The sequence below is a fragment of the Eublepharis macularius genome, chromosome 3, assembly GCF_028583425.1.
Source record: "Eublepharis macularius isolate TG4126 chromosome 3, MPM_Emac_v1.0, whole genome shotgun sequence".
NCBI lineage: Eukaryota > Metazoa > Chordata > Lepidosauria > Squamata > Eublepharidae > Eublepharis > Eublepharis macularius.
Window position 1 is genome coordinate 53,724,232 of NC_072792.1, and position 18,196 is coordinate 53,742,427.

An 18,196-nucleotide genomic window follows, 5' to 3' on the forward strand; every position below is an offset into this window, starting at 1 on the left:
TGAATCTTTTAGAAATGGATGACAACTAGATTAGCTAAGTAAGATTTTTTAATGCCAAACTTGATATCCTTTAATTACTCAAAAGACTGTTTTCTTGAAATCTATTAAATAACAGTAGAAACTGCAGTAGGTAGGATGTTGTTACATGACCGTATTATTTGGTGGTCTTGTGATTACTCCTAACATGTTATTACTGGACTGATTGTATTCACATACTATTACTAGACTGATTTTATTCTCTTATTATTACTGGAATGATGTTCATTCTCAGATAAACGGAACCAAAATAAATCAGTACCTGTTAATTTAACAAGCCAGACATTACTATAAAAGTTTCCTACCACTTTCACCACTAATGAACCCACTTCATTTAGATTATGCCTTGATTCATCTTCCATAAACCTGCCATCAGCTGTGGTCAGGCACTGAGGAATCTAATAACATACCAAAGAAGAAACAAATGTATTTTACATGTACTTTATTCATGGTATAAATAAACAAATGTTTTCCTGTACAATATGGCATGATAAGACTTAGAAGTTAAAATAAATGAATAAATAAATAAGATAAAATAAATGAAACTTATTTTTGAACCAGCTAGGTTGAACATCTGCAAACAAGAAACATTGACTTGGAAAAACATGTTAAGAAACTATTTAACAATAAAGAGGAAGTAATAAGTCAAGTGGACAATTTAGCCAGTAAGAATGAATATCTGTGTAAAGAACTTGCTCATGTTGACAAGCTAGCTGAACAGCTGGAAAAAGAAAAAGAATTTGCATTGGACAGTGCTGAAAAGGATCTTGCTGAAGCAAAGGTATTTGAATTACTACATGAAATGCTTTATATAAGAATGTTTATAATTTCAGAATGTGTTTGCAGCTAGATATATTGGCGGAAAACATCTAGCAACAAGAAAACCTGGCTTTGTCAGATGTTCTGTGCAGGTTGAAAAGTTTGCATATGTGAAACTAATTGTAAGATCAAGATCAATTTTTTTGCGATTAAATTATTAGTCCAGTTCCACATATTAAGCCTCTGTTAAAGGAACAGAACAATTTTCTCCAGGCCTACTGGCAACTGTAAACTTAGTACAGTTTGGTCCATGTTGTTCCACTAGTTGTTTCCCTAGTTGTTCCACTAGTACAATATTCTGAGAAGGGCATGACACCAGTGTAAGGCTACAACTGGTATCATGTCTGTATGGCAAACCTTGCATTCAGTCTTTTACATAAACATAAACATATGCCTGCACAGCGGCTCATAGCATTAGGCTCTATGTTTGTTTGAGAGAAGGTCTGCTTGATCTTTTCCTCCTCCTTTCTGCTTTAGTACCCTGGCCTGCACCCTCTGGAACAGTGTGGAATCTCAGGAATAGAGATGGGCACGATCCTCATTACGATCCAAAAAAACCCACGATAATGGCGATCGCGCGATGGTGACTCAGCGGATCATGATCGGCCACGGCCAATGATCCAGCGATCGGGAGGGAGCTGGATCGTGCTCGGATTGGGAAGCCAGACACTCAGGCGCCAGTAATCTATTCCCGGGGCAACGGAGCCAGGGGAATGCCTGAGCTGTGTTTCCCCTCCTTCTGTCACCTTGGAAACCCGAATGGAAGCCCAGCTTTCCTTGATCAGCAAGGTTTCCTTCCAACCACGGAGCAGCAAAGCAGTCACCAGTTGGGAGAAGACAGCCAGGGGAGGGAGGGGGAAGGGGGTGTTCTGTAGCCATGGGCACTCCAATCTCATCCCTGCAAACCCTGATAGGCAGCTCTAACGGCCAAACACAGATGCCGCCGGCATCACCCACCATTCTTTTCTCACCAGCACGCTCCTTTTTGGCCTGGCGGGCGGGCACATGGGGGGTGCTGCCGGCGAGCGGCCAGACCCCCTGCCCCCTGAGGGGAGGCGGCTCGTCGCCATCTCCCTGTGCCTGCCGGGCCCGGGGGCCGCCATCAACACCCACCTTTCCACATAGTTGGGAATAGCAGCGTGCCCCGCTTTGGCCTCTACGATCCACGATCCACGGATCGGGAACGGGAGATGATCGGTGTGGATCATTTAGTCGGGATTGTCACCAGCGCCAATCCACGATCAGCTGGATCGGCATTTTTTTTTGGATCGTGCCCATCTCTACTCAGAAACAGTCCAGACTGCAGTTGAAGCACCTTCCACTTGTACAAGGGGCTGGTAAATTCCACCCAGCAATTTATTGGCCTGATCATACATGTACACACTCACCAAAAAATCTGAGAGACGGTGCCAGCAGTTCCATGGTTCTCTTGTATTTTAAGGGGTAGAACCATATGGAGCAGCAGAGGATACATGCAATTGCATTCACAGTATAAGGCTTTTAAATAACAATCATGGCATACAAAAACTAGTATACATCTGTATTATAACTACAGTCTAGTAAAACTACTTACTGCCATGACAGAAATCTATCAATCTTCCTGTCCTCAGGAAGGCAGTTCCATAGGACTGGATCCATAACTGAAATGACAAAGAGACAAAAATTTGGCTGTGGCAGATCTAATAGATTTGATAAAGGAGATAATCAGAAGGGAGCTCTAGGAGGACCTGAATTGGCATACAGGTTCATACTAGGAGAGATGGTTCTGCTGATTTGCGGATCTCAGTCCATGAAAGACTTCGAAGATGATAACCAGAACCTTGAATTGGATGTAAAAACATATGGGTAACCAATGGAGGTGTCTTAAAGTTGGAGTAAAATTATACTTTCAGGCTTGTCAGTAGACAAGTGGCTGTATTTTGTACCATTGTAGCCACTATATAGCCTTCAAGGGTAGAGTGCATTGTAGTAGTCTAATCTCTAACTTACAGAAGCATGGACCAGTGTGGCCAGCTCAGCAAGGTCTAAAAGGGGAGATAATGTCTCTTAAGATGTAGCCTAAGGAAAACATTTACCTGAGCTTCAGATAACAAAGCAGGATCAGAGAGATCTTCTAAACTCTTCATAGGTTTGTCAAGTTGAGGAGTTGTCAGACTTCAAATTATTTTAACAATTGAGTTGGATATGAATTAGTTGACATAATGGTAGCTGAGAAGGAAACCTTTTTCATTGTTGTCGCAGCCATCGTGCTGTTAGATTCAGAATGAGTCTTCTGATACCTACACTGTAGCCATCCATCTTTTTCATCTCTCTGAGCTCCCTGATATGCTGAGAGAATCCAAAAAAGAAGTAGAGGATGCCAGAGATCAACTCTGTCATTTGTCATTAAGAAGTTTAATGTCCCAAGCTCTCAGTAAAGTTGCAGAAAATCAAAGCCAGCATATGACTCTTTCTCGTGGGAGGGCCCAAGCCAATGGTAGATATAGTGGCCATGAAATCCTGAGCCTGGCTCAATGAGACAATCTTGGCATCGACGATGAAGTTCTCTTGTGCAATAAGTTTAGATGTCCTCAACAATGTGCCAAGATTACCTCTGCTAGGTCAGCCAGGGCACTTGCAAATGAGTTAGGTTCACTCTTTCTACAAAAAACTCCTGGTCATTAACTAAAACAGCCATGCCTGTGAAAGTTAGATGTTCTAAGGAGACAGTGGACAGGTGAACTTACCTCTCTCCCTTGCAGATGCTTGTGGCACAAGCAGTCAGAACTGCTTGTGCCACATCATTCCCTATGTGATGCCTCAGTCATTCCCTGTGTGATGCCTCAGTACACAGGAACATTAATGACTAAAACTGATAACATGGAACTCTTTCTTGGCTTTGCAACCTCTAACTAGTATAGAAGGTAAAATGAGCTCAAGCTAGCTTCTCTAATGACTGACTGGTTCATAGTTGCTTCCTGATGTGTATTGGAGTCACCTGCAGTTATGGCTTGTGGTCAGTTGAAGAAACTAGGCCATATGGCTTAAGAGGGAAAGAAAATAGAAAGCCTATGGGGAAAGGTACAGGACTGCTTTTAAAAGAGCTAGGTGTATATGTGTGACATGCTCTTGCAAGGATGTGGAGTGAGGAACCAAGGCTATCAGATGACAGCATGAACAGTTACTTGTCTGGTTCTAGTCCCTAGTATATTCATTTTGGTTTCAACACTTTTAAAGAAGTAGTCCAAATGCTTTATTTCATCACTGAGAAATATTTTACAAAAGATCTACGTTTTATTTAACTGCTTATAAATAATACATTTTCCTTTTTTTCATTTTAGTCTCAAATTAAATGCCAACAAAATACTATACGGAAATTGGAACATACAATCAACGTTCTTAGATCTGTAAGATCTGTTTTATTTTTACTGCTAAAACTTTGTATAATTTCTACATTGCAAAATGTATTTAAGAGTAGTACAAATTACTACTTACTAATAAAATTATTATTTTATTGTTTAATTATAGTCTACCTTTCTCACTGAGATCCAAGGCAGATTACATACAGCAAGTGAATACAATAAAATCAATAGCTAGGACATTCACAGAACAAAAATAAAACATGATCAGCAGTTAAGACATTTAATGGGAAAGTGTGGCAGAAACTATTCCTCTCTTAAACTAGAGAACGGTGGCCATTTGGTTAGTAGTGCTTATAGAGTTAAGCAACATAGTTTGTGCACTCCTGAATGCAGGTTTAGCCCATACTGTACCCTCTGGTATGTGAGTGATCATATTGTATCCAGAGTGACTATCTAGTAGTGAAAGTATGTTTCCTGTAGAAACTGCCTTTGCCGTATTTAGATAATTACCTTTTATGGCCAATCCTTACTAATTACAATGATGTCTTAGAGTACATATTCACATTTGAGTTTTTATTATACAAAAAACCTCTGCTTGCTTATCTATCAGACCCTGTATATTCAACATTTTAAACTGGCTTCACAAATCCCAGAAGCCAGGTCACCATGGTGCATAGAAATTTCATTGTGGATCCTAGTATCTTCAGCAGTGATTTTATTGTAGTGTATCTCAGCAGTTCTTGTTGGATGTATGGAAGGTTGGATCCAACTAGTTTTCCCTTGGTGAAAAAGGGTGGAAAGGGTCCCCTTTGACCACCGAAAGGGCTATGTTTGGGATCATAGGACCGGCATGAACAAAAAACATATGGAACAGGGGTTATTATAAAGAGGAGAATTGGCTGAAATAGAGCGAAAAAGCTGGCTGGATCAAATTCAAAGCTTATCATATCACATCAGAATGCTTTCTTGTATGACAAATGTAAATGTGCATGAAGTTCTTGTCATTGCTTGTTTATATGTTAACTTTACTCTATTCAATGAAATCATGTCTTAACTACTTGCCTTCTATACTGGCTCCAATATTCAATTAAATGGAACTTTTAAAAGCAATAATGAAATTATGAAAAATTGGGAAGATGTTAGGCTGGGGTTAGAGGTTATCTTTTTGTTTGGTGATGATTGGATTATCTCTACAATACATGGCTCATAGTTTTGATAAAATTACGAGAAACTGAAGAGTTTAGGATTAGGTTTTAGAATAGCAATCATTTGAAAATATTAATACAATTAGTAGTTTAATACATTAAATATTAATACATTACTACAAAACCCTGAAAGATGAAAAATGAATCTGGCTTCTAAATTTTTGGTCTGGCTCCTACAGCCAAAGAAAATTTGTCAAGGCCTCCTCCAATCATCTTCTTGCACAAGTTAGAAAGACAAAACTTGGTATACTCAGGTAGCACTAAGAAGAATCCAAACTGTCCCTTATCTTTTTGGCCCCTTAGTTCTCCATTTAGAGACAATCTAAGGATGAGATTTGTGGTGCTGACTTAACACCTCCACCTACTTCTCAACACAGTTCTCTAGAGAAGTCCAAGTTGCTGACTGAGCTTCAGAACATATCTGGCCAGAGGTTTTGTTTGAGCACTAAACTTTAATAGTGATACATTTCCATCCTTAAATGGTTTTATTACAGGCCAAATGCTTGCTTCAGAATAAATAAAATAAATAGCATCTCACTTGAAATAGTTTTGGTAGAAAAATGCTGAAATAAACATTTCTGTTAGTTGGTTAATTGTGTTTTCAATATTTCTTTGTCACTTTGACCTTTAAAAGGCTGCTTTAGATACTGAAGAATCAGAAGAGTGCTGTCTCTCAAGGCTTGACAAATCTATAAAGACAGTGGAGAACAGAGATTATTATAAATCCGAAGCTGAGAATTTGAAGAAGATGCTTCGAAATACATCTTCAAGTCCTAAGCGCAGCCCCTGTCATGCTGTTTCAAAGGGTTCCTCCCCCATTCAGGTATATTTTGGAGTAAGTTGTGATACAGAATTTGTGGATTTATGTTAAACTGATTTCTGTCACTTGTGTTTCTGTCACTTTTCCTGCACTAGGGTTCCAGCAGGAATAACTGTTCAAGGCGGTAGCGTTCCAGACTGAAAATAAAAGCCCTTATGCAAGGTTGTGGCTGATAGCTATGATGTAAAGGAAAATTGACAAGAGATCAGATGATTCTTTTCTTTTAGAAAGGAATAAGAATGATGTTTATTGAGTATAAACACAGACTAAGTGGAAATTGATGGTTGTTGGGGGTTTTCCGGGCTGTCTTGCCGTGGTCTTGGCATTGTAGTTCCTGACGTTTCGCCAGCAGCTGTGGCTGGCATCTTCAGAGGTGTAGCACCAAAAGACAGAGATCTCTCAGTGTCACAGTGTGGAAAAGATGTAGGTCATTTGTATCTACTCAGGAGGGGTGTGGTTGAGCTGAGTCATTCTGTAAGAGTTTCCCAGGGTGTGGAATGCTAATGGCGGGAGGCTTCACTGTATCCCGAGGCGATTCTTTTGCATATGGATTGGTGCTTGATGTGCTAATCTTCTCTGCAGGGCTATTGTCGGGTGTGGAGTGTTTTGTTGGCCTGGTGTTTTTCAGAACTGGAGCCCATGCTCTGTTCATTCTTAAGGTTTCTTCTTTCCTGTTGAAGTTTTGCTTATGCTTGTGAATTTCAATGGCTTCCCTGTGCAGTCTGACAAAGTAGTTGGAAGTGTTGTCCAGTATTTTGGTGTCCTGGAATAAGATACTGTGCCCTGTTTGAGTTAGGCTATGTTCAGCCACTGCTGATTTTTCAGGCTGTCCAAGTCTGCAGTGTCTTTCATGTTCTTTTATTCTTGTCTGGATGCTACGCTTTGTGGTCCCGATGTAAACTTGTCCACAGCTGCAGGGTATACGGTATACTCCTGCAGAGGTGAGGGGATCTCTGCTGTCTTTTGCTGATCGTAGCATCTGTTGTATTTTTCGGGTGGGTCTGAATACTGCTTGAAGGTTATGCTTTTTCATAAGCTTTCCCATCTGATCAGTAATTCCTTTGATATATGGCAAAAACACTTTTCCTGTGGGAGACTGTTTTTCTTTGGTTGTTTGATTCATCCTGGGTTTGAAAGCCTTCGACAATAAGTGGAAATTGGTTTAAAATGTATGTGCCAAGTAAAAATTTTCCTGGCAGGCTTTAACAACTTTGTTACAAATAACCACAGCATTATGCTTTAGCTTCGTAACCCCTTCTCTTCATTGCAAGACAAGGGGATTAAATGAATAACCAGGTCAGAAAATATTTATGTGAGGCCAAAGGCCATTACAATTGAACAATTAAAACACACAATTAAAATATGAACAGAGAGCAACAAACGAGAAAACTATAATGCTAAAAGCACATAAAACATAAAAATACATTAAAACACATAGCATCTTCATTATACACAGATGAAACAGTTTCAGCCATTAAACACAGTTTGAGTCAGAATTTTCTTGCCAGGGCAAACATACCACTTTTAGGATACGTACTGATCCAAACCAGAAAGAAGGGAAGTGAATTTCTCTGCCACAGAAGAATCAATGCCTTTTAAGATTGCAGAAAGAAATTTATTTCTGGGCTCTATATGTCCAGGGTCTGAGGCTCAGACCCCAGACTTACCAGGAGGAGAGGATGGGAGGCAGCCGGGAGACGGTTACCCAGCCGCCCTGACAGTCATCCAGGCCCCGCATAGGCTGGCAACAGAGGAGGGGAAAGAAGCACCCAAACTGCAGAGGGTCAGAAGGGGCAGGTGGAAGCCAACTAGCCCCACCCTCTGGTGGGAGGCTAAGAGCCCAGGCAGGGAGAGTGAGGACAGCCAGGAGGGGCCAGACCAGAGGGAGAAGGCACAGGAGACAAGGACAGCCAGACAGCAACCTTACCAGCAGGGGAAGAGAGGCAGCACAAGGCCACGCCCCAACTGCAAGCAGGGTGGAAGGGAATAGCAAGCGCCAGGTGAGGCTGGGAGCAAGGCAGCCTCAGGTGGGACTATCTGAGGCAATCAGCAAAGAGAGCCTGGCAGCTAGCAAAGGAGGCACAGGTGTGGCTGGCCAGAGCAGCCAGCAGAGCAACACCAGGTGTGGCTGCCTAGAACAGCCTGGGCCGTAGCTAGAGTGCTGGGGGGCATGGCTGGCAGGTGGAGCCAGGAATGGGTGAAGGGATATAAGGGAAATCCACCCAGAGGATGGTGTGGATTGTGTAGGAGTGTGGTGGAGTTTAGGTGAGTGAAAAGAGAAGCTGAGAGGAGGAAGAGTAAGGAAGATGAAGGAGAGGAGGAGGAGTAAGTCTGGAGGCTTGGGAAGGCAAGGAGTAAGGGAAGACAGCTGGGGCTCTGTCAGGTTGAGCAGGCCTGCGAGTGGACTGAGAGGGAGTGAGGGTGATGTATACCCCTCCTCCTTCCACAGAGCGGGAACCTGTGCAGTCCCTGATGGCCTCCCAGGATCAAGGTCAGGCGTGCCGGCGCCTCACATAGTGGTACCCCGGCAGAATCTGATACTATATACAAAGTGCAGAACAGAATATAGCATGGAAGGTCTTCTGGGACTGAACATCCACAAATACATAGGCAGCAATCGGTATTTGTATATAACAACCATCTATAATGGCTGAGGATGTGGTTTGAAACCACAGAAAGGTTAAAGCCATTCTAAGACTAGGGGAGGTGATACTGATCGGATAAGAGGCTCTACTAGGGTCCTTTTTGAACAACTTGAACCAGGGAGAAGATTTGGAGCAGAGAATTGTACTTCTATCCAATGTATCATGGATCTTAAAGATCCAGTTTCGTACATTGAGACCAAGCAAGGAGACACTCCCAAACTCCTCTACCAGATAATAACAGTGGAAGATACTGTTACAGCCAGCTGTGCAAGCATCATCTGAATGCAGCAGTGCATTGCTTTGCCTTAAGAGCAGACTAGTAAAAAGATTCCTTTGCTTTCTCCGGAATCTAAATAAGGCCAAGTGCAAATGGGTCCTGATGGAAGGTAACCTGAATTCAGCCTGTACTAAGGCCCATAGAATGCTGTGCAATGAAGCTAGCCATGAAGCTCTTTAAAAACAGATTTTGGGTTCCGGTTTGGGATCCATGGAGGTCTAACGCAGCTCTAAGTGCAGAGCTGACCGGGCTGCCGTTTCAGCGGCCGGAGGGGCACAAATAGCCCCCGGCCACCTGCTTTCAGGCGGAGAACAGGCAAAGAATGCTCAAAGACCTCAGGGCGCGTCCATCTCGGGCGAGGGGGGGTTCTGCGCTAAGGATTCTCTCTCGTCCCTTGAGGTCCCACCCTAAGACAGGTCGGCTAAAATCTCTGCGGCAGAACCGGGGCCAGTGCGGCTGGCATAAGACCTACATGCCCAAGCTTCAACAGGGGAAAAGTAGGTGGAAAAGAAATTGAGATCGAAGCAGTGATTACAACCCAGAAAGACGCTTGAAAAGGTAAAGATCACTATCTCTCGAATTGGGATGGATTGCTTAAAGTAACGAACTTTTAAAGTGAAACTTTAAACTGCAACAGATGGAATATAATGAGGGGAAGACTCGGCAAGAAATAGTTTAGAAAAAGGACTAAGTTAAATGAAGCTATTAAAGAAACTGGACAATTGTTTTTCATACCTGTGGTCAGAGAGTGATAGCAGGCTGTGAGAAAATTTCTATCATCGCGAGAGCTGCAGTGGAGAGACGGGAAACAGGAAGTGCGTCACAGTGATAGAGCTGCTGGAGAGAGACGACCCTTATTGGAGACAGGAAGAAGGGAATCGCCATTTTTGAAAAGGGAAGGACTTTGACTTCAACAGGAGAGGAAGTAGGACATCTTGGATTGCAAAAAGACTACAGAAAAACCATAGAGAAAAGACGCCTGACATTTTGGACTTCTTGAAACATCCTTTGCTTTTTTTAAGAATCGGGACAGTCAAATTAATTTAGAGGGACATAAATTTAAACGCCACGGAGCTAAGGAAACGTGCAGACTCATGGGAGCGAGGTAAATCAAGCCCCACGATGTCGAAAAAAGAGTGGCAAACGGCTATTGAGAACCTGGATAAAAAATTTCTGGAAATGTTAAAGGAATTGAAGGAGACAAAACAGGAGTTGGTGAGGGAAGTCAAAGATGTTAAAGAGACAGTAAAAAATGAATTGGCAGAAGTAAAGAGGGGAATGGAAACAATACAAAATGACTTGCAAGCAGCGCAGCAAAAAGTCAATGTAGTCGAGAAGGTGGTGGAGAATCTTACAGAGACGCAACGAACTGATATGAGAGCGATGAGGGGAAGGATGGCAGTTGCGGAGAGTAAGTACATGGAGAAGCAGCTGAGGTTTCGAGGTTTGCCGGAAATAGATGGAAAGACAGCACAAGAACAGGTTACAGAGGTGTTAGCTGAATACCTGGGAAAGGAGGAGGAGGAGGTTGTGGCTATCCTTGATGTGGTGTATTGAATAAATTCCAGATTGGCGACCCAGAGGAAACTACCAAGGGATGTGATTGTGCAATTTACGACAAGGAATTCAAGAGAAATGATAGTGAGTAAGCAGTTTCAAGATCCATTAATAGTTGATGGCAAGACGGTTATCATCATGAAAGAGTTACCCAGATCGGTGCTGCTTGATCGGAAAAAATATAAAGTCTTAGTTCAGAATTTGAAGGACATGAAAGTAAGATACAGATGGGAATTACCGGAGGGGATATCCTTCGAATTCGGAGGAGTGAAAAAGCGCATCAGATCTGAATTTGAGATGGAAAAGTTTATGAGAGACAATGAAAAATACTTACCAACAACAAGGCTATGAATATGGAGTGTAAAGTACTATCTTGGAATGTAAATGGACTTAATTCACCTAATAAGAGAAAAAGTATTTTCCACTGGCTATTAAAACAAAAATGTGATATTGTGTGCTTGCAAGAGACCCATATTAGAAATCAGGATGTAAAATATCTTAAATTGGGCAAGTTGGGCAATGAGTTTGTAGCGGCCTCAAAAAAGAAAAAAAGGGGAGTGGTATTATACATAAGAGAGGAGCTACAGCCAAAGCTAATGATTAGAGATGCGGAAGCCAGATTTATAGCAGTGGAATGTACATGGAATTTAAAGAAAGTGTTGGTGATTGGAATTTATGCACCAAATGGAGCAAAAGAGAGCTTATTTGAGGATTTAAGGAAGCATTTAGATGAACTCTCTTATGATCAGATAATCCTGGCAGGAGACTTCAATGGAGTTACAAATTTAGAACAAGACAAAAAATCAGTAACTGCACAAAAGAAAAGAGGATTATTACCAAAGACTTTTTTTGCATTAATGCAACAGGAAACTCTGGAAGATGTGTGGAGAATGCAGAATCCCACAGGTAGACATTATACATTTTTCTCCGCAAGGCATTCTACCCTATCACGAATCGATATGATCTGGGCCTCAAAGGACTTAGTGCTTTGGACTAAGGATGTAGAAATAATGCCCATGGTAGGCTCAGATCACAACCCAGTAATGTGGAAGTTTGGAAAAAGAATTAAGAGGAAAGGATGGAGAATAAATGAGGACTTGTTACAAGAGGGAGAAAATATGGAGATGTTGAGAAGGGAAACTAAATTCTTCATACAGCATAACATGAATCGAGAAGTACCAACCAACAAGGTATGGGATACATATAAAGCAGTAATTAGAGGCATACTAATGGAATTAAATGGAAGAGCTCGAAAGAAAAGAGAGGAGAAGAGACAGGAGATTATGGAAAAAATAAAAGCAAAAGAAATACAATTAAAGAAAAGACCAGGGAAAAAGAAAATCTATCAAGATATTAAAATCCTTCAAGAGCAGTTGACGGCAATGAATAATAGAGAATTGGAATGGAATCTTAAAAGAATGAATCAAAAGTCGTTTGAAGGTGCAAATAAACCTGGGAAATATTTGGCATGGCAATTGAAGAAGAGAAAGGAGAAAAAGACAATTAATAAAATATGTGAGGATAATAAAGTGCATCTGGAACAGACTGCTATAAGCAGAGCTTTCTATAAATTTTATGCTAAATTGTATGACAAAAAAGAAGTGAATAAAGATTCAATAGCGACATATTTGGGGAAAATTAAGCTTCCAGTAATTTCGGACGATTGGAGAGCTAAATTGAACAGTGAAGTAACAGAGGAAGAGATAAGGAAAGCAATACAGTCAACAAATTTGGGGAAGGCGCCGGGACCTGACGGACTTACAGCTAAATTTTACACGGTAATGGTCAATGAGCTGGCATCATTTCTAAAAGAAGTGATCAGTGGTGTTTTGAGAGATCAAAGAATTCCAGATACCTGGAGTGAAGCTAATATATCATTGATCCCTAAAGAAGGACAGGACTTGACTAATGTTAAAAACTATAGACCTATTTCCTTACTTAACAATGACTACAAGATCTTTGCGAAGGTCTGGGCAGAGAGACTAAAGGGATGGCTATCCGAAGTTATTGGGGAAGAACAAGCAGGTTTTTTACCAAACAGACAAATCAGAGACAACCTAAGGACAGTTATAAATGCTATTGAATACTACGATAGGCGTTGTGATAAGGAGGTTGGGTTCTTCTTCGTAGATGCTGAAAAAGCATTTGACAATTTGAACTGGGACTTTGTTTGCCACTATGGAACAGCTACAAATGGGAGAAAGATTCATAAGAGCAGTGAAAGAAATTTACAGAGACCAGAGTGCAGCAATTGTGGTGAATGACGAGTTGACTAAAAAACTGACTATTGGCAAAGGTACTAGACAAGGTTGCCCGTTGTCTCCACTGTTGTTTATTTTGGTTTTGGAAATTTTAATGATACAGATTCGAGAAGACAATGCAATCCGTGGAATAAAGATAAAAGACTTTTCCTACAAGGTCAGAGCATTTGCAGATGATATAATGTTAATTGTGGAAGATCCAATTGAAAACATGCCTAAGGTAATAGAAAAAATTAAAGAATTTGGAGACTTGGCAGGTTTTTATGTAAACAAAAAGAAATCAAAGATATTATGCAAAAATATGACTAAGTTAAAACAGCAGCAATTGATGGAACTAATAGACTGTGAAGTAACAAATAAGGTGAAATATCTGGGAGTTGAACTGACTGCAAAAAATATAGATCTATTCAAGAATAATTATGAGAAATTATGGACTCAAATAGAGCAGGATTTGATTAAATGGAATAGATTGAACTTGTCATGGTTGGGAAGAATTGCAGTAGTTAAGATGAATGTGTTGCCAAGAGTGATGTTTCTGTTACAGACAATACCAATCATTAGGGACTCTAAGCAGTTTGACAAATGGCAGAGGAAAATATCGGAGTTTGTGTGGGCAGGCAGGAAGCCTCGAGTGAAAATGAAAGTATTACAGGATGCAAAGGAAAGAGGTGGAATGCAATTGCCCAATTTGAGACTTTATTACGATGAAATTTGTTTGGTATGGTTGAAAGATTGGATGAAGCTGAAAAATTGCAAACTGCTGGCCTTAGAGGGATATAAAAAATTATTTGGATGGCATGCATACTTATGGTATGACAAAGTAAAAGCAGATTCTATGTTTTTGCACCATTACATTCGGAGAAGCCTCTTCTCAACTTGGAAGAAGTACAAAGACTACTTGCAAGAAGGAATCCCCTCCTGGGTGGTTCCATATGAAGTAATAGATCCGAGAACGGTTGACAATGAACAACAGTGCTTAACGTACAAGGAGATAACGCGAATAGAACTTTCTAAAATAAGAATAAGGACGCAACAAGAGTTATCTCCAAATTATGATTGGTTTCAGTATAGACAAGTTAGAGATCTTTACTACTCGGACTGTGTGAAGGGAGGGATAAGAATGGAGAACTCAGATTTAGAGAAAGCAATTCTACAAGAAGAAAAAAAGGAAATCTCTAAGATATACAAAGTACTGTTAAAATGGTACACGGAAGATGACGTAGTTAAAGTGCAAATGGTGAAGTGGGCTATAAATTTTAATAAAGAAATAACAATGGAGGCGTGGGAATATTTGTGGAAAAATACATTGAAGATTACGACATGCACCAGTATCAAAGAGAATCTCTACAAAATGATTTATCGTTGGTATTTGACACCAAAGAAAATTGCGCTAGGGAACTTGAATACATCTAATAAATGCTAGAAATGTAAAAAGCATGAGGGATCTCTGTATCACATGTGGTGGACTTGTGAGGTAGCTAGGCAGTACTGGGGGGAAATAATAAGAGTAATGAGTGAGATTTTACAATTTCAAGTTAATAAGAACCCAGAACTCCTGCTACTGAACTTGGGAATGGAAGATATTCCAGCACAACACAGGACATTGTTATTTTACATGACAGCAGCAGCTAGACTCTTATATGCGCAGAAATGGAAAGTACAAGAAGTGCCAACTATTGAGGACTGGATTTACAAATTGCTGTACATGGCGGAGATGGATAAAATGACAAGAAAATTGAGAGACCTTGACCCGGGACAGTTTAACACAGACTGGGAGAGGCTGAAACGATATTTGGTGAAAAAATGGGAGGTGGGAGGACTGTGGCAGTTTGATAATTACTGAAATATAACAAAAGGAGAGGGGAGTGACTATACCGGGGGAGAGAGTAAGGCGAAAAAATTCTAAGCAATTATTCTATTTGATTAGTATGAATAGTTGGGTATTAATAGTGTTACTATTATAAGGATTATAAGGATAGAATTTAATTAATTTTTTTAAGTAAGCAGATAACTGTACAATGGAGAATTAATATACATTAGCCTACATAATATAGGTCTAATTGATAGACTTTTGTTGAATGTGTACATGAATGGTTTGTTGTGTAGTTTTATAATGGAGAAATTAGTTAATCAAAAAGGACAAGACATGTAAAAGAAAGTAAAGAGTAACACATAGAGTACAAGTCAAATTGATTGATTTATAATAAATGTATGCAATGTTTATAGAAGTATGTGAAGTTATGCATAAAGAGGGACAAATTGTTTGTCCCATTTTGAAGTACTTAGAAAGAGTAAGATAGAGTACAGAATACCAAAATGATTATTATTATTATTGAAAAAGATAAGTTAAGATTGTCATACTTTTACCCATTTGGGAAGGAAATTAGAGATAGCACTATGTTACTATAGAAAAGCTTAGAAGAGTTTGAAAGTATATTATAATAAGTACAATAAGTTTGAAATGAGTAGAGGGAGAATAGACAAGGGGTTGGAAAACTGTTGGAAGTCAACAAAAGGGGGGGGGGAAAGGGAGGGGGTTAGAATTGGAAAATTTAAGGGAATGTGATTGTAATAAATTTTATATGTGTCTAATCCAATAAAAATTTTTATAAAAAAAAACAAAACAGATTTTGGATCAGATCCAGGGTCAAAATCAAACATTCATTCCAACCCCAGGTCTCTTGAACCATGTAGAAACTGTGGGATGACCTTACACTGGAACAGTTTCAAGGCTAGCTCAACTAAAAAATCCTTTTGAGCTGTAAAATTTTAAGATGGCCTCGGTTGTTTGCAAAACTGATGGTTTTGTAATGACCAAATGGACTTTACATGAGAGCATTTCACTAAATGTCACCTCAAGATGCTTAAAGGTTTTATATTGTTCAATGGGATTGCCATCTATTGACCATTTAAGTCACCAAGATCTCTTCCCAAATACCATTACTTTAGTCTTGGCCCAGTCAATGATGAAGGCCTCACCTTATAATAATTGCCTGGTTTGTGTAACATCCTTCTTGAACTGATGCAACAACACCATGTCATCCACATATAGGTGAATTGATACTTTCCATCCCCTCAATGGTAGTGGAAACAACTCAGGGGGCCTGATAAGCTTGGAACAATATCATTTAGACACAGATTGAAAAACAAAGGGGCCAAAATGCACCCTTGTTTGACTCCCAGGTAATAATGAAGAATATAATCCCTAGGCTGTCTTTAATGTACTCTCCTGGTATAACTAATCCTTCATCAAACTCTTTTCCCACACTCATAACTTGGAACTCCCTACTGCCAAAAATCCACAGCCAGTTCTTAACAGCTTGATTCCCAGCACTCAGCTGCTGTAGGTTGTTTCAGAGCACCACTATCATTGGCATCTATGTTGCTGGGGTAATTTTCATTTCTCTACTTGCACTTGCTCTGCTTAGCTATATGTATATAAATATTCAGTTATATACAGGGAGGGGGGGCTGTCTTGATCCTACACACGGTCTGTTTAAATCTCATTCAACCCAATGAGATTTACTTAAGCAGCCTAATTTCAGAAAGTAATTTGTATTATACTTGCTTGGTAACTAGCTTTTACCAATGTACCTGCTGTCTACAAATTGTTGTCTTAGATAGTAAGGATGGTGGCAGATTAGTGGGTGGTTCTCTGTCAGTGAAGGAGGAAGTCCAGGCTAGGTTACTCTTCCCATTTGCTCCAGGAACAGAACCAAGCAAATGAACTGAGAGTTTATTCCTTCCAGTGGTGAACAAGGACAAGAATCACCTCTCTCCATTCCATGGCCACCTCACCTTAAGATCGTGTTCTATACATATATGGGAAAGATTTTTCTTCTTCAAGATTGAGTCACAATGCTTTATTCAGCCATCACATCAGTTCTTCAGAGACCAGCAGTGGACATCTTGACTCACTTACAATTAGGCTGATAATCTCAGCAATTGAGATAATCCTGTTGTGATGCCTTTCCCAGTATTTCCAGTGGTCTCTTATCCCTCACTAGAAGAATATTGCTCATCAGCTTCAAGCCTGTTTCCCTCTGGAGGTCCAATACTTATTACTTTGATGGCTTTGGCTTCACAACCCATCCAGGGTAATGCCCTGCAATAATTCCCTTCATCTGAGCAGATGGATTCTTACTGTACAGATCTGAAATCTAAGGGGAAACTATCTGCAGTTAAGACTTCACAAACAGCACATAACAGAGCCATCCAACTAGCCTTGTTTGCCTTTCCCAGTTGAGTGTGGCTTATATTGTGGTGGGAACAAACAACAAGACAGTGAAATCCCTTTTAAATAGAGATGGAGCAACAAGGACAGTCTTTCCGTTCAGTGACTCTCCTTCATTAGTAATCTGGCACTCTTGAAGGCTTTGCTTGTTCAGGAAATTCTCAGTTCCAAAGCACACTGGCTAAATCATCAAAATCTTGTTGATCCAGCAGAATAGGACCTCAACCATTGGGTTTTCACAGCAATACAAAGGAGGTCCAGCACCCCCAATTTGTGTCTTCAGCCAAGATCAAATTTCAGAGGTTCTACTCCCATTTCCACAGAAGGGAGCAGAGGGGGTGGATTAATGTTCACCTAGGACTGGCTTCCAAGCTTACTATATGCATTTTTACCCGTGTCCCTTCTGGACAAAATTTTAAGGAATACCAAACTGCAGGGCTGAAGTCATCCTAGTGACTCCCTTCTGGCCACATAGGGCCAAGTTCTTGCACCTTGTCAAACTGGCTGTTCAGCTGCCATGAATAATCCTCACCCCCAACTCACTGTCTTCTCACTCAAGAACAATTCCTTCAGTCAAACTCTGGTGGGCTCTACCTCCCGGAGTTCACTAGAATAATGTGGCTATTCTCATGAGGTCATCAATACCATCTTAGTTTCTGCGAATCATATATATACAAAACATCCTGGAAGACATTTGTTCTTTGGTGTAGATGCACACATATCACTCGCAACAATCAGTAGGAGTTTAATAAGTGCCAGCATTCCTGCAGTTTGGTCTAGTCCCAGATCTTGAAACACCATAAAATGCCAGGCTTCAGCTCTACCGATTGTCATTCATTCCAACAAAGCATTTTTTTCTCTTTCCATCCACATAAAAAGTGCTTCTTAAGAGGAACTCTCTATTACATCTGCCACCTCTTCATAGGTGCAAGGGAAAGAAAAAGCAATTGCATCTTGGAGTCTTCAATAGTTTCTCAGATAATTATCTAAGGTTCTATTTG

General features: G+C 40.4%; 1 protein-coding gene across 1 annotated transcript in view; it reads left to right on the forward strand.

The window, feature by feature from the left end:
* Positions 1-18,196, forward strand: part of TSGA10 (testis specific 10) — a 74,659-nt gene that overhangs the window by 3,338 nt on the left and 53,125 nt on the right. The window contains exons 3-5 of the mRNA XM_054973492.1: positions 602-817; positions 4,176-4,241; positions 6,036-6,224. Of these exons, the coding sequence (XP_054829467.1) occupies positions 602-817; positions 4,176-4,241; positions 6,036-6,224 (471 nt within the window). The remainder of the gene's footprint in view (positions 1-601; positions 818-4,175; positions 4,242-6,035; positions 6,225-18,196) is intronic.